This window comes from Condylura cristata, unplaced genomic scaffold (assembly GCF_000260355.1).
Source record: "Condylura cristata isolate star-nosed mole 26May11 unplaced genomic scaffold, ConCri1.0 scaffold00004, whole genome shotgun sequence".
Classification (NCBI taxonomy): Eukaryota; Metazoa; Chordata; class Mammalia; order Eulipotyphla; family Talpidae; genus Condylura; species Condylura cristata.
In genome coordinates this window covers 58,644,742-58,662,859 of record NW_004567105.1, presented here as the reverse complement: position 1 = coordinate 58,662,859, position 18,118 = coordinate 58,644,742, and the positions used below count along the sequence as shown (strand labels likewise).

Here is an 18,118-nt window from a genome sequence, read left to right as displayed (position 1 = left end):
CTTTCTTTCCTGATTTTCCTTTTCACTGTATGAGCACCCATCGAGGCTCGGCACCCAGAGCCCACATGCTCTGCTCACTTCTGTGCCTTTGCTGCAGTCCTCTCAGCCTGAAGCAGTCACTCTCCCATGACCACCTCTGGAAATCCCTGCACTTTGGTCTTCAGGCCCTGCCATGTTCTCTTCTCTCCACTCAGATGCAGCATCTTCACCCCTCTTGAATCTTAACATATTACTCATATGTACATGTGTGCTGTCTTATAGTGACTGGTTTGGTTCTTATGGCTCCTTCTAGAATACCTCTTTGAGAGAAGGTACTTTGTAGCTTACATCTTCATGCACCTTAAAAATACTAAACCTTATGCTCATCACATGGTAAATGTTCAAAGAATTGTTTTGAGTGAAAAAATACGGAAACGAAGGACTGACTGATGATTGGGCAGTCCTTTCTTGGGGGTGTAGTTTTTCCAACTGCGGGAGTTGGATTAGATGATCTTTATGCTCCTTTTAATGTCACATTCAGGCTTTTTGATTTTTAATTAAAAGTTGTGATACCTGAGTTTCATAACTATGTGTCACACGTGGGGCAGGCATGGTCAGGAGTTGTGCACACATACAGACATACACACCACTGAAATGTCCTCCCAGCTCACAAACTTATTTTTCTCTTTCCTAGGTTTACAAGTTGTCCTGAACTCCATTATAAAAGCCATGGTTCCCCTCCTTCACATAGCCCTTTTGGTATTATTTGTAATCATTATCTATGCTATTATAGGATTGGAACTTTTTATTGGAAAAATGCACAAAACATGTTTTTTTGCCAATTCAGGTGAGTAGTGAAAATGGTAATTAACCCAACTACAAAAAATTTGATTTTCCCAAAAACAGCTTAGTCCGTGGCTTGGGGAAAATCTAAAACAAAATGAGAGATGATAAAACTCAAATATACCATTAAAGCTATTGAGCCAGTTCTTAGTGTGAATTACATTCACAGTAAATGAGAGTTCAGTTGCCTTTTCTGATTTCCTATGTAACATGTTCTGGCAAACAAAGTGAGAAGCACCCCCGCACCCCCGAGCTGGAAACAAGATGAATCGATAACGTTTTGAATAAGCTGAAGGAAGGTGTTCAGATAAGAAAGGCGAGAGCAGTGAATTCTGAGGGGAGGAAATGCTCTTTCTTTGGATATAGGATTTGAAGTGGACCTTGAGGACAAGTAGGCTCTTGGGGCAGCATGGACAGGAGGGAGTATGTCTAGGATCTGGCAAGCTTTTAGTTGCTGCCCACTTGGCTTTGCGGATGTCCCTGTTCTTGAGTGCTGACGCCTCCTCGCTCTGTTTGCAGATCTTGTAGCTGAGGAGGACCCAGCGCCATGTGCGTTCTCAGGGAATGGACGCCAGTGTGCCGCCAATGGCACAGAGTGTAGGAGCGGCTGGGTTGGCCCAAACGGAGGCATCACCAACTTTGATAACTTTGCCTTTGCCATGCTCACCGTATTTCAGTGCATCACCATGGAGGGCTGGACAGACGTGCTCTACTGGGTAAGCAGTGCAAAGAGTTGATGGAGTATTTCCCTTGAAGTGAGTCTCTACTAGCTAAAACCATTAGGGAGCTGGCCGAGAAAGAAACCCTGGAAATCAGTTCTTTGGGAAGAGAAGCAGCCCCTCCCTTTGCTCAGCAAGACTCAGCTCCTTTTCCCTTAAGGTCTTTCAGTTCTGGAAATCGCTGTATAATTTGGCTTATTCCACTCCACTGTGCTGTCTGGGGAATTTTTGCTAGGCCTGACTGATAGCCCCTTAGCTGCCCTGGTAAAATGCTAAGAAAGCCAAGGGGTCATTTCCTAGTTTAAGAGACTAAAACTGTGGACTAAAATTGATCTTTGATCCTAAAGACAGATTTGTTCTACTAGGTTATAACTGGAAGTTGGAGAAGATAAACTGGATCCTTTTCATAACTTAGTTTAGCCTTAAAGCCAAAGTAGGCGTCCCCTATTATTGTATATACCTACTTCATCTTCAGTGTTACTCTAAACCAGCCCCACACAAGCCCTCAGCTCTCCCTCCCTTTCTCTTTGGAGCTCCAGAACTCCAACAGAGACAGTGGAAATGGCTCATCAAGCTCCCAGGCTGGTGGACCTATCCTTTCCACCGTGGAAACAGATGGGCATCCTGTCAGCAGCTAAGGTCTGGTTCTTCTTGTTCCTGCCAGATCAAAAAGGTTTGCTGTAAATGAAGAGCAGCCATATTTTCATGGCCATTTCCCAGAGTTAAGTTTGTGAGCTCATTTGGTAGAATTTGAAAAAGCTCACAGAAATTTAGAAATTATTTTCCATGGTACCGAGGTACTGGGAAAAATAGCTGACATGCAAATTTTGAGCCTAAATCAAAGTCCAAATGGGGTTAACCAGGATTCAATAATGATTTGTTATAAGGCAGCTAGTAATACGCACTTTTTAAATGGGCCATCTCTAGTTGGAAGGCTACAAATTGAAAAATAGCTTCTGATAATATCTAAATTTTAGATGCTTTACTGGATTTCATGGTACTCTGTAATTTCAGAGAACATAGCATGTGACAATTATAAATAGATGCTTACTTCCCTTCACCAATGAATACCATGCTCACAGGGTTGTAGATGTCTTTAAATATTTAATGTTAGACAAGGGAGGTATCTTTTTATTTTCATCCCCAAAATGTGAGTCTGGTTTGGGAGTGAGTTTGAACACCACCGATGTTGTATGTTGTTTATTCCCTCCCCTCCTTTTCCTGATTGCCATGGGGAAAGGAGAGAGCGCATGAGCTTGTGCTTGTGTGTGCGTGTGCGTGTTGTGTGTGTGTGTGGGTGTGCACACCTGTTCTTTAGTCCCATGAGACAATGCCTCTCATGAGTAGGAAGGAGGAGGGGGATTACTGGATGAGTCAAGACCATGGCCATGCAAGGGAACCTTCACAGTCGACAGTGGTTTGTTTTCACACTTATCTCCTAAATTGCAACCCTTAGATTAGTTGAGGTCTCGATCCCAATCTTGTCAAGTTTCTAATAAGTATAAAAAGCATCCTCCAAATGACTCAAACTCCTCCTCCCCCCACCACATTTGATATTTTAAAAAAGTAAAAACCCGTGACTGCTCTCCATTCTGTTGTTCTTTATTGTCATGGTGAATTGCCAACTGCTGATCCAACATGCCTTGACTAATGGAAAATGTTATACTTTATGTTATATTTCTGCATATTGATTCTCCCTTGACCATTTTCCTGTTGTCAAGCAAGTGAAAAGTGGGAGAAATCTCCATGTACCCAGAAACAAGTTTCCACTTGTCTTCCTGGGAACCTTTAAGCATCACCTAAGATGATATAATTATGACCTCTGTTGTTCATGTGATGATCACAGTGCTAGTAATTTGACAATATATAACTATATCCTCTACGAATTGCATGACGTATTTATTCTGATAGAGGAACAAGTAATAAATCCCTTTACAGAAGGGATAATTTTGAAGAGATTTTGAAGGTGGGATCTGTGGAATGTAAGAAGACCACAGAATATGCCCAGGGTCCCCCAGCACATGATGTGGTGACTCCTCATTTTGAATTGGGCCTGGATATTTTTTCATAAGGGGTTGGATAATAAATATATTTGGCCTTGCAGACCATAGGGCCTCTTATTACTGCCCCACTCTGTCTTCTGACTTTGTCCTTGGAAGCATCCACAGACATCATGTAAACATGGGCTATTATGACCCCATTCCTGTACAGTTTTATTTGTGGCCTCTGAAACTTGAAAATGGATTATACTCATGTGTCATAAGGTGTCATTCTTTTGAATTTTTAAAACCATTTAAAAACATAAGGTCTTTTTGTTTGTTTGTTTGTTTTGCTTTTCGCTCATTGGCATACAAAAAGAGATGGTGGCCTACGTTTGGTCCACAGGTCAAAGTTTGTGACCCTGGTCTAGACTGGAACCCAGTACTCTTTCCTAGGCTTTCTTCCTCTGTTAGAGGTCTTTAGACCTTCTAGAACACTAGGGGGCAGCTAAGTCCTATCTTCCAGAGTATTCACTAAGGTCTTATTCTCTGAAACACATCAGAAGTGTTAAAAACAGAATTCCCATTAATGACTTATTGATTACATTAATAAATACATCATGGAGATATCCACAAGGCCTTCTTAACTTAATATGCTGTGGGCCACAGTCAGTGGGAACTTACACTATAGTGTTCCAGAATAGACGTTCCCTGCCCAACACAGTGCAGGTGCTCAACAAATACTATTTTGGATAGGCCATGTTGAAATTCTATTTGTATCACAAGTAGGGTGTAAAGGTAGCATTTTGAGGAGGATAACTAAGGAGATTAGATTTTAAATTTTAAATATTGATTGTTAGCAAAATCCAGTCCTTCAGATATTTTTATATGGTGGACAAAGACTGCCAGGGCTTATTTTGCATCTTGTGAATTTATATTCAGTCAATATTCTCGAACTAATTGATGCCTTCATTTTCTGAAGTGACTGGCAAATAACTTTCTGGTTGTTCAGAAGAGAACTACTGGGGTGGGGAAAGGCAATGCAGAAAGAAACACTTGATGTACAGAGAATAGGATTATTAGTGTTTAGTGGGAGAAAAAGTTACTTTAGAGCACTTTGATGAAGTGAGTTCCTTAAATTCAACTGACTCACTCATATTTGTTGTCCACAGAGGTACAGTGCGAGGAGAGAACATTAAGATTGGACAGGCTGGGTGTGTGTGAGCTTGAATAGATCACCAAACTCTCTGGGCTACAGTTTCTTGCCTTCACAATGCAGAAAAAGCTTGACCCATATTTTATTTACTCAGGAAATGTTTTCAAATGTAAGAATTAAAACAGTGTTTGTTTCAGGAGAGAGCTATCCATGTAAATCATTGCTGCGCTCTTGCCTTAGTGCTAAGCTCTTTTCTCAGGCAACATAACTGTGGCGGTGTTAGCTGTGAGACCCTAGCAGGGAGTTCTCATGGTCAAGTTGACGATCTACTTCATTCAGGATTCCTGAGAAATTCCTCTTTAATCTGTCAGCCAAGATTTGGTCTTCTTTTGCCATTCTCTTAGTCCATGCTCTAGTAAGCTACAACCAAGCTTTGGTAGCATTGCTAACAGAAAAAAAAAAACACAAAGCCTTTAGGTCGACCTTTAATTTGACACATGAGTATGTATTTCATCCTTTGAAATGAGGAAAAAAGTGAAACTAAATATAAAAAATGTATAAATATTTTTCCTGGATTATTTGGTATAAATATTCTAAAAGTTAATATAAATCGAAATACTTCAGCTCATGCTGATTTCTCAATTGTTAATATAGACCACGTAGACAAAGTCCCCAACAGAATCTGTTTTCTTATGGGTATTTAGGGGAACATTGTACTAGATCTGACTTGTCCTTAGTATATGGTGAGGTCTGAAAAATACTGACTTGTGAAGAGACTCTCCGATGGTTTTGTTTAGCACCAGTCTTACTCTACCCCCCACCTGTCATTACAAGTGTTATTTCTGATTTGAATCTATTGAATGTCTGCTCCAAAATTAAAAAAAAAAATGCTTTAATGAAAAAAAAAATCCCTCCCAAGTGGAGCAGATGGCCATTACTTAAACCATTCTCTGGAACACAAAGCTGAGGCTGAATGAGGATTGGTAAGCAGATGACTTGGCCAGCTGACCTTGCCAAAGCTGCAGAAGAGGGTGGTCTCTTGGCAGTCTGGACTTGCATCCACCCCCTGTCCTATACACTCCTGTCTCCACAGAGCAAACAGCCCAGAGACATCCCCCAGCAAAGGTCCTGCCTCCAGGCTAAGCACTGGCTACAGTCCCTAGGCAGCCTGGTTCTTCTCCACACATGGGTTTTTAAATAAGTTTAGTGGTGTAGTTGGAAGAATTACCCTCTGCCTTCCTGCTGAAATTAGTTTATAAAACTTAATTCGATCAACAATTGCAGCCACAGCCCTGGCTCATTCATTACTCTAATTGCCATTGTAAGATGTGCAGACCGATATGAGTTCTATTAAGCACATCAGTTTTCATGTAGCTGAACAGGTGTTTCATAAGGGATTAATGCCCTCTCCCTGGACTTCAGTAACAGATGTTAGGTAATTTTTTTTTTAATGTTCTCTTTTCCTGTTTGACTTCCACATGAGATAAACATAGTGAAGTGTACAAGCCTCATTCTGTAAAGCTAAGGCTGAATGCAGATAATGTGTAGGACACATGCTTAAAGGTCTCATGACCCACAAGTGACCCAGACTGATTCTGGGTGTTCCAGCAAATTCAGTACTGGGGTCACTCCATTCTGTCCCCTCACTGGTCCTTAATACTTCTTCCTGGGAGAAGTATTTGCCTGATTTAATACTGACCTGTGTTGCTGGAAAGTTCCCTCTAGCTGTGAACCTTTGACACACCTGTTTGCTCCAGCATGAAAGCTCAGGACCAAACCTTTCCCAAACTTGTCAGGGAGGCCTTGTCTGGGTCCCCTTGGACCATAGAGGCACAACTCACTGAGCAGGTTCTGTCTGTCCTAGGCTGAAAAGGGGGCTGCTAACCAGAAGAGAGAGGCCGAGGGCCTGAGCTCCAGCTGAGGCCAACTCTCCCAGGGTGGATCACTTTGTAAATGCTAGGGTTCTTTCCTCCTGGCCCATCCAAGAGGTTTGGATAGGAAAAATCTCATTCCCCAAAGCACCCTGGACCTGGGTCAGCCAGCTGACTTCAAAACGCATTTCTTCCTCACAGTAGTTACTGGAAGAGTTGACCCCAGCTGGGAGCTGACTGGAGTTACTAGTAAAGAGGGCTCATAGGTGCCACCACTTTCTAAGACAAGCTCAAGCTGCACAGTCAGACAGGGCCTCCCTGACAGGTCCTCCTGGGAAAGGTTTGGCCCTGAGCTCTTATGCTAGTTACAGATATTCTTGGTTTAAGATGAGTTATTAGGTCTCCTTGGGTTGCTTGCCTTGTCAGCAAAAGCTATTATTTTAGGGCTTTTTTTTTTTAAAGAAAAGACTGGATAGATTCAAATCTAGAAAATCTATCTCTAACTAAGAGATATCAAAAAATTTAAAAGCAACAAAAGCTAACCATTTGGGTAGAGTAGAAAATAGTTTCCAGCTAAGCCCTAACTTTGTCTACTACCAGGAATTTTTTCCCGAAAATCCCTTATCAAGAAGTCCAGTGAGAAAGAGCTATATCCCAGCAAATTTCCCTGCCTGTGACCAGAGTGTGCTTTCATTTGGCCTGAAAGCTCTGATTCTTGTGAGTGTGTGTGTGTGTGTGTGTGTGTGTGTGTGTGTGTGTGTGAAAGAGAGAGAGAGAGAATATGAAAGTGCATTTACTGCTGTCTCAGATTTGAATCTAAGCAAATGTGTAAATAAATGTCTAGAATGCTGTCTCTAACATGACCCTTTCTCCTTACTAGATTCTCTATTAATCCACTCCTGTGAGACCATCTTATTTCTTGCAGATGAATGATGCTATGGGATTTGAATTGCCCTGGGTGTATTTTGTCAGTCTCGTCATCTTTGGGTCATTTTTCGTACTAAATCTTGTACTTGGTGTATTGAGCGGGTAAGCCACACCTCTTTCATCTTGAATGCAGAGTCCTGAGGACAGTTGCCAAGACCATGCAGGCTTTGGGAGATGGGGGCCTCCAGTGGGTGCCGTGGGCTCTCCATGGATCTTTCCTGCTGAGGCTTCCTGAAACCCGGTGTTTCCTGGAACCTCACCAGTCTTCATGAAACAAGGCTATAGAACTGTTACTGACCAGAAATTAATCAGTGTTGTTGCTTAGGATTTAGTATCCATTGCCTGCCCTCTATACTAAAATGAGATGCATTTATAATTGCTTTCTTGGGATGGATCCAAATCTAATGCAAAACAGTACAAAACAGTAGCTAAGTGAGCTAGTCCAACTGACTGTTCGTAGGCCACGCTTGTAGATTGTAGCAGCGGAGCTTGGCCTTAGTAGAAGACGAGTGATGGAAGTGTGTGAGGGGCTCTAATCTTCAAAGTCCTGAGTGGTCTGGCAGCTGTCCCAAGGGCTCTGCTCTTTAGTAAATGGATAACTGATAACTGATCTCCTTACATTTTACAGGTAAATGATGCGATAGGATGGGAATGGCCATGGGTGTATTTTGTTAGTCTGATCATCCTTGGCTCATTTTTCGTCCTTAACCTGGTTCTTGGTGTCCTTAGTGGGTAAGCAGTTGGGTCCGTGTTGCGCATTCTGCTGCTGCCCCGCGGCGGCTCTGCGTGTCTCTAGTCGCCTCGGGCTTCTCTGCATGCGTGTGGACGCCGGTGTCCCTCAGTGTGTTGCTTCTGGATTGAGCTGTGATTCTTTCTGCCCGTATCTGTCTGTGAGACTCTGTGTTTCTGATGCTTGCCAAAAACTATTAATTTAATGAAAATGTTTCCCTGAAGCCAGTTGCATTAGTCTGCCCATGTGTAGAAGTAGATTACAAGTGAGTAAAAGGATTCTGGGCTTGGTCTCCCCCCAGGAGAGGGTCTTTTGTCTTTGGTGGTTTTGTTTCTAATATGGCCCCTTTAAATTACCCACTGTGTATCATGAATATTTCCGTGGTGTTTCAGATTTGATTGTGAAGGAAAAGTAAAACTAGATTAGACGTAAATGTTGACTAATCTCATAATCTTGCCTCCTTCGATCAGAATTGCTTATTGGCTTGGTTTTCTGCTGCTGTCACTGTGAGAATTCCCCTCGAATTCATTGCTTTCTAATCTTAGCTTGTAGAACCTTCCCTTAATGCAGAATGATCAGTTCTGTGCATATTTCCTGTGACCTTGTCTTAGTCCCTAGTACTCTTTCGAAACCTCTTTTTGTCTCCTGCCTCAGACATGTAGGTTGATCTCTGTAGAGGTGGTTGAATGAACTCTGGCTCACGGAGGGGACCCTTGGTGTTTCTGGGCTCTGCCTTGCACCTGGGGTTAGAGGCACCATCCCAGTGTGTTTGGGTGGCTGGTGTGTCCCTCCCATACCCCACAGGCACCTCTGAAGGAGGATTGCCCTAGCGAAGGGAACCCTAACCAGCTGCAGCATGTAACCATTGCCCACGAGGTGCCCACGTCCCCAAGAAGAGCACTCGTCACTCACTGAGCCCCAGCAGCCTCGGGAAACACTTGACAGACTTGATTCAAGTGACTCTATCTCCTCCTCACTCACTCTGTCTTCTCTCTGAGCTTGTATCTCGGGTAAGTGATGTCTTCATGTGTGCTGGGGCAGTCAGGAAACTGTCATCGCATTCCTCTAAAGACCATGTTTTCTTGAGCCAAATGAGCTCATGACCCGCCCCTCTTCTCCTCGTCGTCTTCCCTCTAACCTGAGTTGCCTGCTTTCAGGGAATTCTCCTAGATCAGTGTGTCAGCCTCACACCATGGACACACCGTGCCCCTGGAGTCCCCTGCCTGGAACAGTGGCCTCGGAGCCCAGGCCCCACATGAGAGGAGTGGGTGGTTGGGGGCGGAGGTGGGGAGTAAAGGCGTCCCCCTTGCCTGCATGATCTACCTCTACAGAGACACGATCCTCCAACCTTGTGTTCTTTCACTTAGCCTTTAAAGCGCCTTCCCCCAAATGACCCCCTGTAGCCTTTCATAGTAGTGGTTTATTCCTGGAGAAACAGCACTGTTTCTCCATACCAGGTTAACAGCCGCTCTCTCATGAATTCCTTGGCGCCTCACGTCTCCTAAACCCAACTAAACTGACTGAGGCCATGGAAACCACTAATTTTAACAGTGCTGCTGACAAGCATTATCTCTGAGCTTTCCCAAGCAGGAACTGTCCCAGGCATGATGAGGCACTTTAAAAGGAAAAACAGGGAGAGATGGGAGGAAGGGCTGTGGTTCCAGTGGTATTAAATGTACAAAACCTTAGGGTGGGATGACCACCAAGGTGAAAGATTTTCAAAAGGCACACACGCTCATGGAACAACCAGTTTATATATATAAACTATTATAAAACTTTATTTTTATAGTTTATAAAAATAAACATATATATGGTGTATATATATATATGTGTGTGTATATATGTATATATATAAAACATCATTTTGTGCATTTTTCATCTCATTTGTACTCCCTGGGGGCTTCCCATCACCAAATCACCTGGGACAGTTTATTGAACTATTTTTTAAGGAAAATAGCAAGAAATTTAAAAACAAATTTTATCATAAAACTAAATTTCTTATGAAGGACAATATATAATTTGCCACTTGTTTGCCATGTACATTTTTTAAAATAAGCCCAAATCTTCCCAGGGATTTTCACTGTCCATTCATGCTGACTCCCAGTGGCTGGATCCTGGTTCCATTCCACCCGTAAGGCCAGTTTCACAGGAAATGCTGAGGGCACTTTGTGTAAAGTAAGAACCATGTCTGCAAAGCAGAGCCTTCAGGCCAGGCCTGCTGTTTTGGCCAGTGTTCCCTGAGTTCCTGTTGAGTGTCCTGCTCTGGGCCAGAAGCACCAAGATGTCTAAGACACAGACAGAGGCCTGCTCAGATAGTCATTGTCTAGTGGGGACACCAGTGTTAAGGATGAGTGGCAAAGCTAGAGGAGGGTTGTGAAAGCTGAGGGTGTGTGAGCTGGGTCTTAACCTAAGATGCCTAACGGGGAAGGCGACAATCCCCCCACTTCTCTGCCCAGCTGCTCCCCCCTGACTTTCCCCCAAGCAGCAAAAAAATCAAAATGAGTCTACTTCTATTTGTTCTCTTAATAAAGAACATTTTAAAAATTATTTTAATAACATTATTTTCAAAAATTTAAAGCAAGCACTAGAAGGATTATAAAACCAGAGTGGCCAAAATGTTAAAAGGAAGTGACTTAGGTTACTAAAAACCACTCAGAGTCCATCAGATCAATACAGGTGTCATCCCCAAAGCTGCCTCCCGATTTAGAAACTTGAGACCACACTACTGGCTTCTGACAAAGAAACATGTATCTAAGTCTGTTAACCATTTAGAAGTATTTGTTTCTGCTCCTTGGCTCTTCCCTCTTTCGTGTGGCCAAACCATCTTGTTCCATTTTTTAACTGATTTTAATCTGCACACTTGATTTAGTGTTGGTATAGTTTTAAGGTATTGGAAGACGGATGCTTTGGAAAGAGCTTTGTTTTTATAACATACACCTTTTGTCAAGGTGAGTATGAAATTTATGAACTGTATATCCTGTATAGCCACGTACAGGCACAGTGAAAATGACCTCTGATGATAGTGTCCTGGGATGCTGTGGCCTGTGCTGTAGTTTCACATTAAGTTGCCATTGAGGAGAATGTGCCATCACCACCAGAGAGTGGGAAGAGCATCTCATTTAAGTCTAAAATTCAGATAGATGACATCGCAGGCTAGCTTTCTAGAAGCTTGGTGATACTTCATTTTAAAAATTACTCTTAACTTCTTGTCCCTTTTAAAGATTTTGTCAGAAAACACACAAAAGAAAACTACATGTTGGTGTTTTAGTGTTTTGTTTCTTTGGAATCACTGCTGGGTTCCCAGGGGAAGTGCTGGTCTTGATGATGAAGTTGCTTCTTCACCTGTTGGGTCCACCTGAAACCAGGTGCTGTGTAGTTCACACTCTGAGAAGGGACCAGAAGATGAGAAGGGCATGAGAAGAGTTGGGTTCTGGTCCTGCAATATCACGTGTAACTGGGAATTCACTTAGTAGTCCTGAACTTCAGTCTCCTTGGAGATTGAAAGAACAGTCCTGTCATCTGCTTTCCCCACAAGGTGACTAGCAGGGCATCAGCCAAGGAAGTGCTTTGAAAAAGAGACAAATAATTTTATTAATTTAATGTGTTTTTATGCCCATGGACCTCTGCCTAGTCCCCTCCCCTGGTGGAATGGGATGGGCTAAGAGGGTCTTTGGCGTGTCTGAAGTAGCTGGTTTTCCTAGATTTCTCAGGAAGTGACCAAGAGCAGCATGCTTTGCACACATGCTAATACTGTACTCTGCACCTCCCAAGGAGGCTGTGGTGGGCGTAGAGACCCAGCACCTGTAAAGTACTGTGCAGCACTAAGTCACTGTAACTGACATCACGTATGACGTTTTAGTCTTGCTTGTTTTAGTGCACGAATAGAAGGGTGTGGCATTTCTGTAACACAAGGATGGACATACTGACTTTAGATTTGCAAACCAAGACTTTGCTTGTCCTTTTACTAGCTGTGAGATTCGGAACACATTATTTATCCCTTTGAATCTTACTTTGCTCATTGGTGTAGTGAAGCTAGTAATAGTACAAACCCTGTTTGTTGAGCATCGAATGCGCAAGTTCATTGAAGAGTCAGTGAGCCGTGGAGGATAGAGTGCTTGGCTGGTGTTAGATGCTGACTGAAGTAATAGTAGATAGAATGAGACTGAAGCAGGAAAATAGCCTAATCAATTCACTTCTTATGAGCTGATCAGTAACAGTTGGCCACAATAGGCCTGAATTGATGAATAGTCAAATTAGGTAGTATTTGTGTTGTATTGCAGGAACATATATATGAATCATAAGACAATGATTACTAAAGGCTGTGATTACTACATCGCACCTCCTAGCACTGCTTAAAGACTAGGTTTTAAAAAATTTATAATTTGTGTATTCAGTGGTTTTTGCCAATATATTTCATACATTAAAGCTAGTCATATATTGTTAGAACATAAATGATTTTTTAAAAATATTTTATTTACTTATGCATACAAGAACTGGGGGACTGGCCAGAGGTACAGGGTGGTGAGAAGATTAACAGAGCAGAGTGGGGAGTAGAACAGGTGGATTGACCAAAATACACTGCTGAGGGGAGCAGCGGGCAGGTCAGGAGAGGTCTGCCACACCTTGTGGGTCAGCTCTCCGGCCAGGATTGAACTCAGGCTGCAGATAGCTTCATAGTGCTGCACTTTAACTCGTGCCACGAGGGAGGACCCAAACATAAATGCTTTTAGTAAATCATTTTTATGACTTGAAATTGAATGTAAACCTAGTCCATCTGTGGTTTAAAATCATTCAACTCTAAATGAATTTGTGTTTTTTGTGTTCCAAGAAGCTCCAGATCTACCAGGCCACAGGTACCTTTAAAAAATTTCTTAGAAATTTTAGGAGCCCTCCCTGGTGGTGCAGTGGGCTAAAGCACAGCACTAAGAAGCTAAAGCCACTTCAGCATGAGTTCGATCCCCACCCCGGAGGTGATCCACATGGCACGGTAGACCTCTCCCGACCCACTCACTGTTCCCCTTAGCAGTGTACTTCATCACTCAGCTTGTTCTGCTCCCCATTCTGTCTGTGGTGAATCTTCTCACCACCCCTACACCTCTGGCCTGTACCCCAGTTCTGTATGCATAAATAAATAAATCTTTTAAGAATATATTTAAAAAAATTTTTTAAGAAGTTTTCAGGGAACGTGGATGAGTTCAAACCAGTGGATCATTGTGAATTTCACTATTGTTGGCCTTCCTATACCCCATCCTAGGAATATCAAATTCTAGGGCTTCAGCAAAGATTCAGGCATGGTCACTTTGCTTGAGTAACTGCTGACATAGAAAGAGTGGCAAGAAGTATTGGTGTGGGGCATTGACTGTAGTCGATCAGAGCCTCACAGACTAGAACTGGGTTGGGGCATCATAATTTGGCCTGTAACCCATTTAAATTTACACTATTATGAGCCATGATAAACCAAAGATTGCTCTCCATTGGCTCAGGAGGCAAGATACTCGAGGGAGAGAGTGACTGGATAGCTTGTGACTGTTTTCTGAGTGGAGACAATACCCTGTGGGAATAGGCATTCTTATAAATTATTTACAAGCAGGGTTAGGTTTTGCTCTCATTCAACACTTTACCCAGTGGTAAAAAAAAAAAAAATGAGGCACAGGATTCCCTCTTCTGTACATACCTCTGCCCTTCTGCACTGTCTGTGTCTTAGAGCAGGTGACTTGCCTACAAGCCTGAAGGGGACATTGTTGGGGAGGGGGGGTGGGTAACCAGGCTGGCACTTGAGATCTTTTTGCATCTTTTTTCAGAGTGAATATGTACTGAGCTAATGAGTTCATTCTATAACTTGACCAACAAAGGCTTTTTGGGATTCAGCTAAGAAAACATGTAGAAGTCCAGTCTAAAAATAACGGGGCAGAGTGTTTTGTAGTTTTATGATTGAAGCTTCCCTGTGTAATCAGTGAGCAGAAAGCTGTCAGGATTCCAGCCAAAAACACCCTAAGGATCACTCGTAGCAGGTTGTGTCTCCACATTTAGCTGGATTTGTCTTTGCCCTGACTTGGCAAGTAGGTGAAGACTCTCTCCATACGGTGCTCTGTCTCTTCTGGAATTCCGAGGTAACGTGAACAGATGAAATGCTGAGGCCCAGCACTGAATGCAGAGGGAGAGATCCGTGATCCGTTAGTAATTGCACATGGCTTGACTTAGTAGAGCAAGAACTTAAGCTCCCTTTCAGCTTTAAATGGTAGAAATACTGAATTTCCCTTTTCTACTAAAGAACCAAGCGAAACATTTATTATATGTACTTTTAAACACTGGACTTTTTTGTTGCAGAGTTAAAAGGCTGTTGGGGGTAGCTGACAGCTGGATCCGGGTGCTGCTGGCACTGTGGTACCTGACGTGCATAGGCTGGTAGCCACACCTGACATTAACAAGTGAGTGGTAACCTCTCTGCCACTGGCTCGCAGCTACTGTTTCCATAGAAATGGCTGTTGGATCAGTGGAAACGAGGTAAGTGAAAGTTTTCGCTGATCCTTGTTTCCATCAAGCTGACGTCTGTTTCCCTGGCAACAGCAGTGGGCAGCCAGTGCTAGCAGCGGATTCAGTGATGCTCCCTCACTTGTCAGCTGTGGCTATCATCTGCTCCTGACCAAGTGCTTTTTCCTAACACATACAGGAACCCCTGGGGGCCTGGGAGGTGGCTCTGGCCAACGTGCCTTTCTGGCGAGTTCTGATGTTGAGCGCCACTCTGCTGCCTTCCTGGTGCTCTGGTGTGTGGGTGTGCAGCTCAGGGGAAGGGGAGAGGCAGTTGAGGACATCTGTGTTGCAGGGTAGGCTGTTGAGCCTGCTGAGCCCAAGTCCTGGGGGAAGAGAATTCATTACAGTGCTTTCAGGCACAGACCCAGCTCTTTGATAAAGCTGCTGGTACCTTAATGGTGAAATTAAAGTCATATTTTTTTCTGTGTTCCCTATGTGATGGGTGGCATTAACAATTGTTATCACTTCCACAATGAAAGGGATGTTTATGGATTTAATCATTTGACTTCTTGTGAGGAAAGATATTAACGATTGCCTCGAAGATGCCGTCAACCTTGTGCCAGAATTTTGTTGTTGTGGTCTGTTGTGGTCTTTGTTACTAGTCTTTTTCAGCCCGTAAAATGGCTTAAAGAGATCAAGTAGTGGTGGCAGGCAGCTTGGCATACACAGCCCGATATACCCACAGTGCAGGATGTCTTCTTTATTGAAGTTCAGCATTCGCAGTCGCTCCTTACCTGGAGCTTCACCTCAGTATTTTGGCAGATTCAGGCACCTTGCCAGCAGTTACGGCTGCTCCAATCATAGGGAGCCGCCGTTCTGGCCCAGTGTGTAGACCGAGAGCACACAGGGAGAGCATGGGATGAGTTGTGGCACTGTCTGGCGTTAAAGTCTTAAAGATATCTTTCTCTGAAACACAACAAAACAGAACTCTGAGAGATTCAGAGCTGTAACTCTAAGAATTGGAAGAAGCTGTGGACCAGAGTTTTTGTTTTTTTTTAAAGATTTATTTGTTTATGCATACAGAACTGGGATACAGGCCAGAGGTGCGGGAGCAGTGAGAGGATTCACCAGAGACAGTGGGGAGCAGAACAGGCAGATCATTGAAGTACACTGCTGAGGGGAGCAGCGGGCGGGTCAGTAGAGGTCTTCTGCGCCATGTGGGTCACATGGCTGGGGATTGAACAAGTGCTAGAGCAGCTGCAGCTAGCTTCCTAGTGCTACGCTTAACCCGTTGCAGCACCAGGGGGGGCCGGACCCAGCATTTTATGAGAATTTAGGCAGATTGTCTGAGTACTGCAAGTCTGTGACTTGCTGTCATTGGCAGGCTTTCTGAATTTGTTCTTTCATAATCTGAACTAGGGTGACTGTGCTTGGCATGGAGCCTGACCCTTTACCACCTGTTCGGATTCAGTATAACAAACTAACAAGCAAAAAATCTTCCTAGATACTCTTTCTTCTTAAATTTCTTAAGAAAAACAAAAGATGTATTTTATTTATTTATGCAAACAAGAACTGAATGTAGGCCAGATGTGCAGGGGGTGAGAGGATTCACAGAGACAGAGCAGGGAGCAGAACAGGTGGATTGAAATACACTGCTGAGGGGAGCTGTGGTGACAGTGAGACAGGAGAGGTCTGCTGTGCCATGTGGGTCAGCTCCCTGGCTGGGGGTGGAACTCATGTTGCAGTGGCTGGTGGTAGTTTGATAGTGCTGAGATTTTAACTCCTTAGCCACCAGGGATGCAAGTTTATGCCTTCATGAATCTTAATGTAATAGGAGAAATTAAAATTACAGTCACAAGCTTTTATAAATTTTTGGAAGGGACTTAGTGTTGTGTGCATGTTAATAGGAATAACTGATGTCAAGGCATCTAGGAGAAGTATTCTGGAGTAAGCAAGATGGGAGAAGAGGTTAGGAAAGAGTAGGAAAAAACCCGCACAAAGGCCCTAGAATATGAATGAACAGAGGGCCTTGGAAGAACTGAGGAAAGCCACAATGATAGAACTGGGCTGGAGAACTGGGAGAGTAGAGGGGGAAGGAGACATCTCACCAGAGCCAGATCATGAAGATCTTTTCAGCCCTTGTCTCAGTTCTGGTCATTAGCTCATAAAGTTGAAGGGGCCCTCTGATGAATTTTAAGCAGGAAGTAATATTATATAGATCTGTGTTTTATAACAATTATTCCATGTTCTGATGTCTTCAACTTGAAATAAAATGAGGTTGAGGAATAGAAGAATGAGCATATAGGGGACAAAGAAAATGTAGGAAAAGTTAGTTTTGGAAATGAGTTGGTAGGCTTCTAGGTGTGTACTGGACAGGTCAACTTTTTATGGGCATTTAAAAAATCGGAGAAAGTTTCTATATGAAAACTACTCTGGTGACAGCAGTAAGAATGGTCTGGACTGGATGTGGCAAATACAGCAGTGACACCACACTGGCGCTCCCACGAGAAGGGACTATAAAACTAAGCAAACCTGTTAAGCAGCTGTTTTCAGAAGAGGGAAATAGGTAACACAGGATGGGGATTCCTGAAAGGAATCCAGAACCGCAATTGTCCTGGCTTTCCGCCCAGTGACACTTTTAGAATTGTGCCAGGCAGGCAGAGACCAACAGAGGACGGCATGCTATTTATTGAAGAGGCGAAGAGCACATTGAAGCTGGTGAGACAACTGGAACTTTTAGTGCAGAGAGCCGGAGAGAGGTGTTCAGAGAAGGGGCTTCAGAAACCAAATAGGAATTCTCCTAAATCTGTGACCACACACCAAACTGCTATGGTAAGAGAAAGCTGAAATGGCTGAAAGTGCTAGAAATCTCAGTGCTAGAATCCCAGCTGGGGGGTTTGACCAGCTGGAGTGTATTAATAAATACATTGGCTATTCACTTGAGACCTCAGAAAGCCAAGTCTTAGGGGCAGGGTTACTTTATTTCTGGAGAAAGAGCTGTTATACACCTGCTCAAACAAATATTAAAAAAAGAAAAAAACTTTGAGAACCAGACCAAATGAACACCTGCCAAGACAAAAGTCAACAGCCTTTGAAAGAAGATACCCAAGCCCAGGTGTTCCCTAAATGTTTCCCCATATTATTAAAAATTATAGGACATGGAAAAGAGGCATGAGAATCTAATCTATCATCAACAATTATAGAAACAAATTGAGAGATGGTAAAGTATTGCAGTTAGCAAGCAAAGACTTTTAAATTGTGACTATGAACCAGTTTCTAGTTTCAAGGAATGGAAGAGGAAGTAACAGATACAATAAAGGAATAGATGGTAAATCTCAGTAGAGAAATAAAAAACAAAATAATTGAACAATATAGACTGAACACTGAAAGAAAATAAAATCAGTGACACATTAATGTATAATCTGGTATCTGTGAAATTGCAG

The 18,118-nt window shown here is 43.0% G+C and overlaps 1 protein-coding gene across 3 annotated transcripts in view; it reads left to right on the top strand.

Annotated features, from left to right (window-relative positions):
* The window catches only part of CACNA1D (calcium channel, voltage-dependent, L type, alpha 1D subunit), a 272,080-nt gene that overhangs the window by 144,801 nt on the left and 109,161 nt on the right, over positions 1-18,118 (top strand). For 2 of the 3 annotated variants that reach the window (XM_004676057.2, XM_004676059.2), the window contains exons 6-8: positions 674-826; positions 1,342-1,538; positions 7,473-7,576. In XM_004676057.2, the coding sequence (XP_004676114.1) occupies positions 674-826; positions 1,342-1,538; positions 7,473-7,576 (454 nt within the window). Of the gene's footprint in view, positions 1-673; positions 827-1,341; positions 1,539-7,472; positions 7,577-8,102; positions 8,207-18,118 lie in introns of all 3 variants that reach the window. The other variant, XM_004676058.2, reaches the window with a different exon arrangement.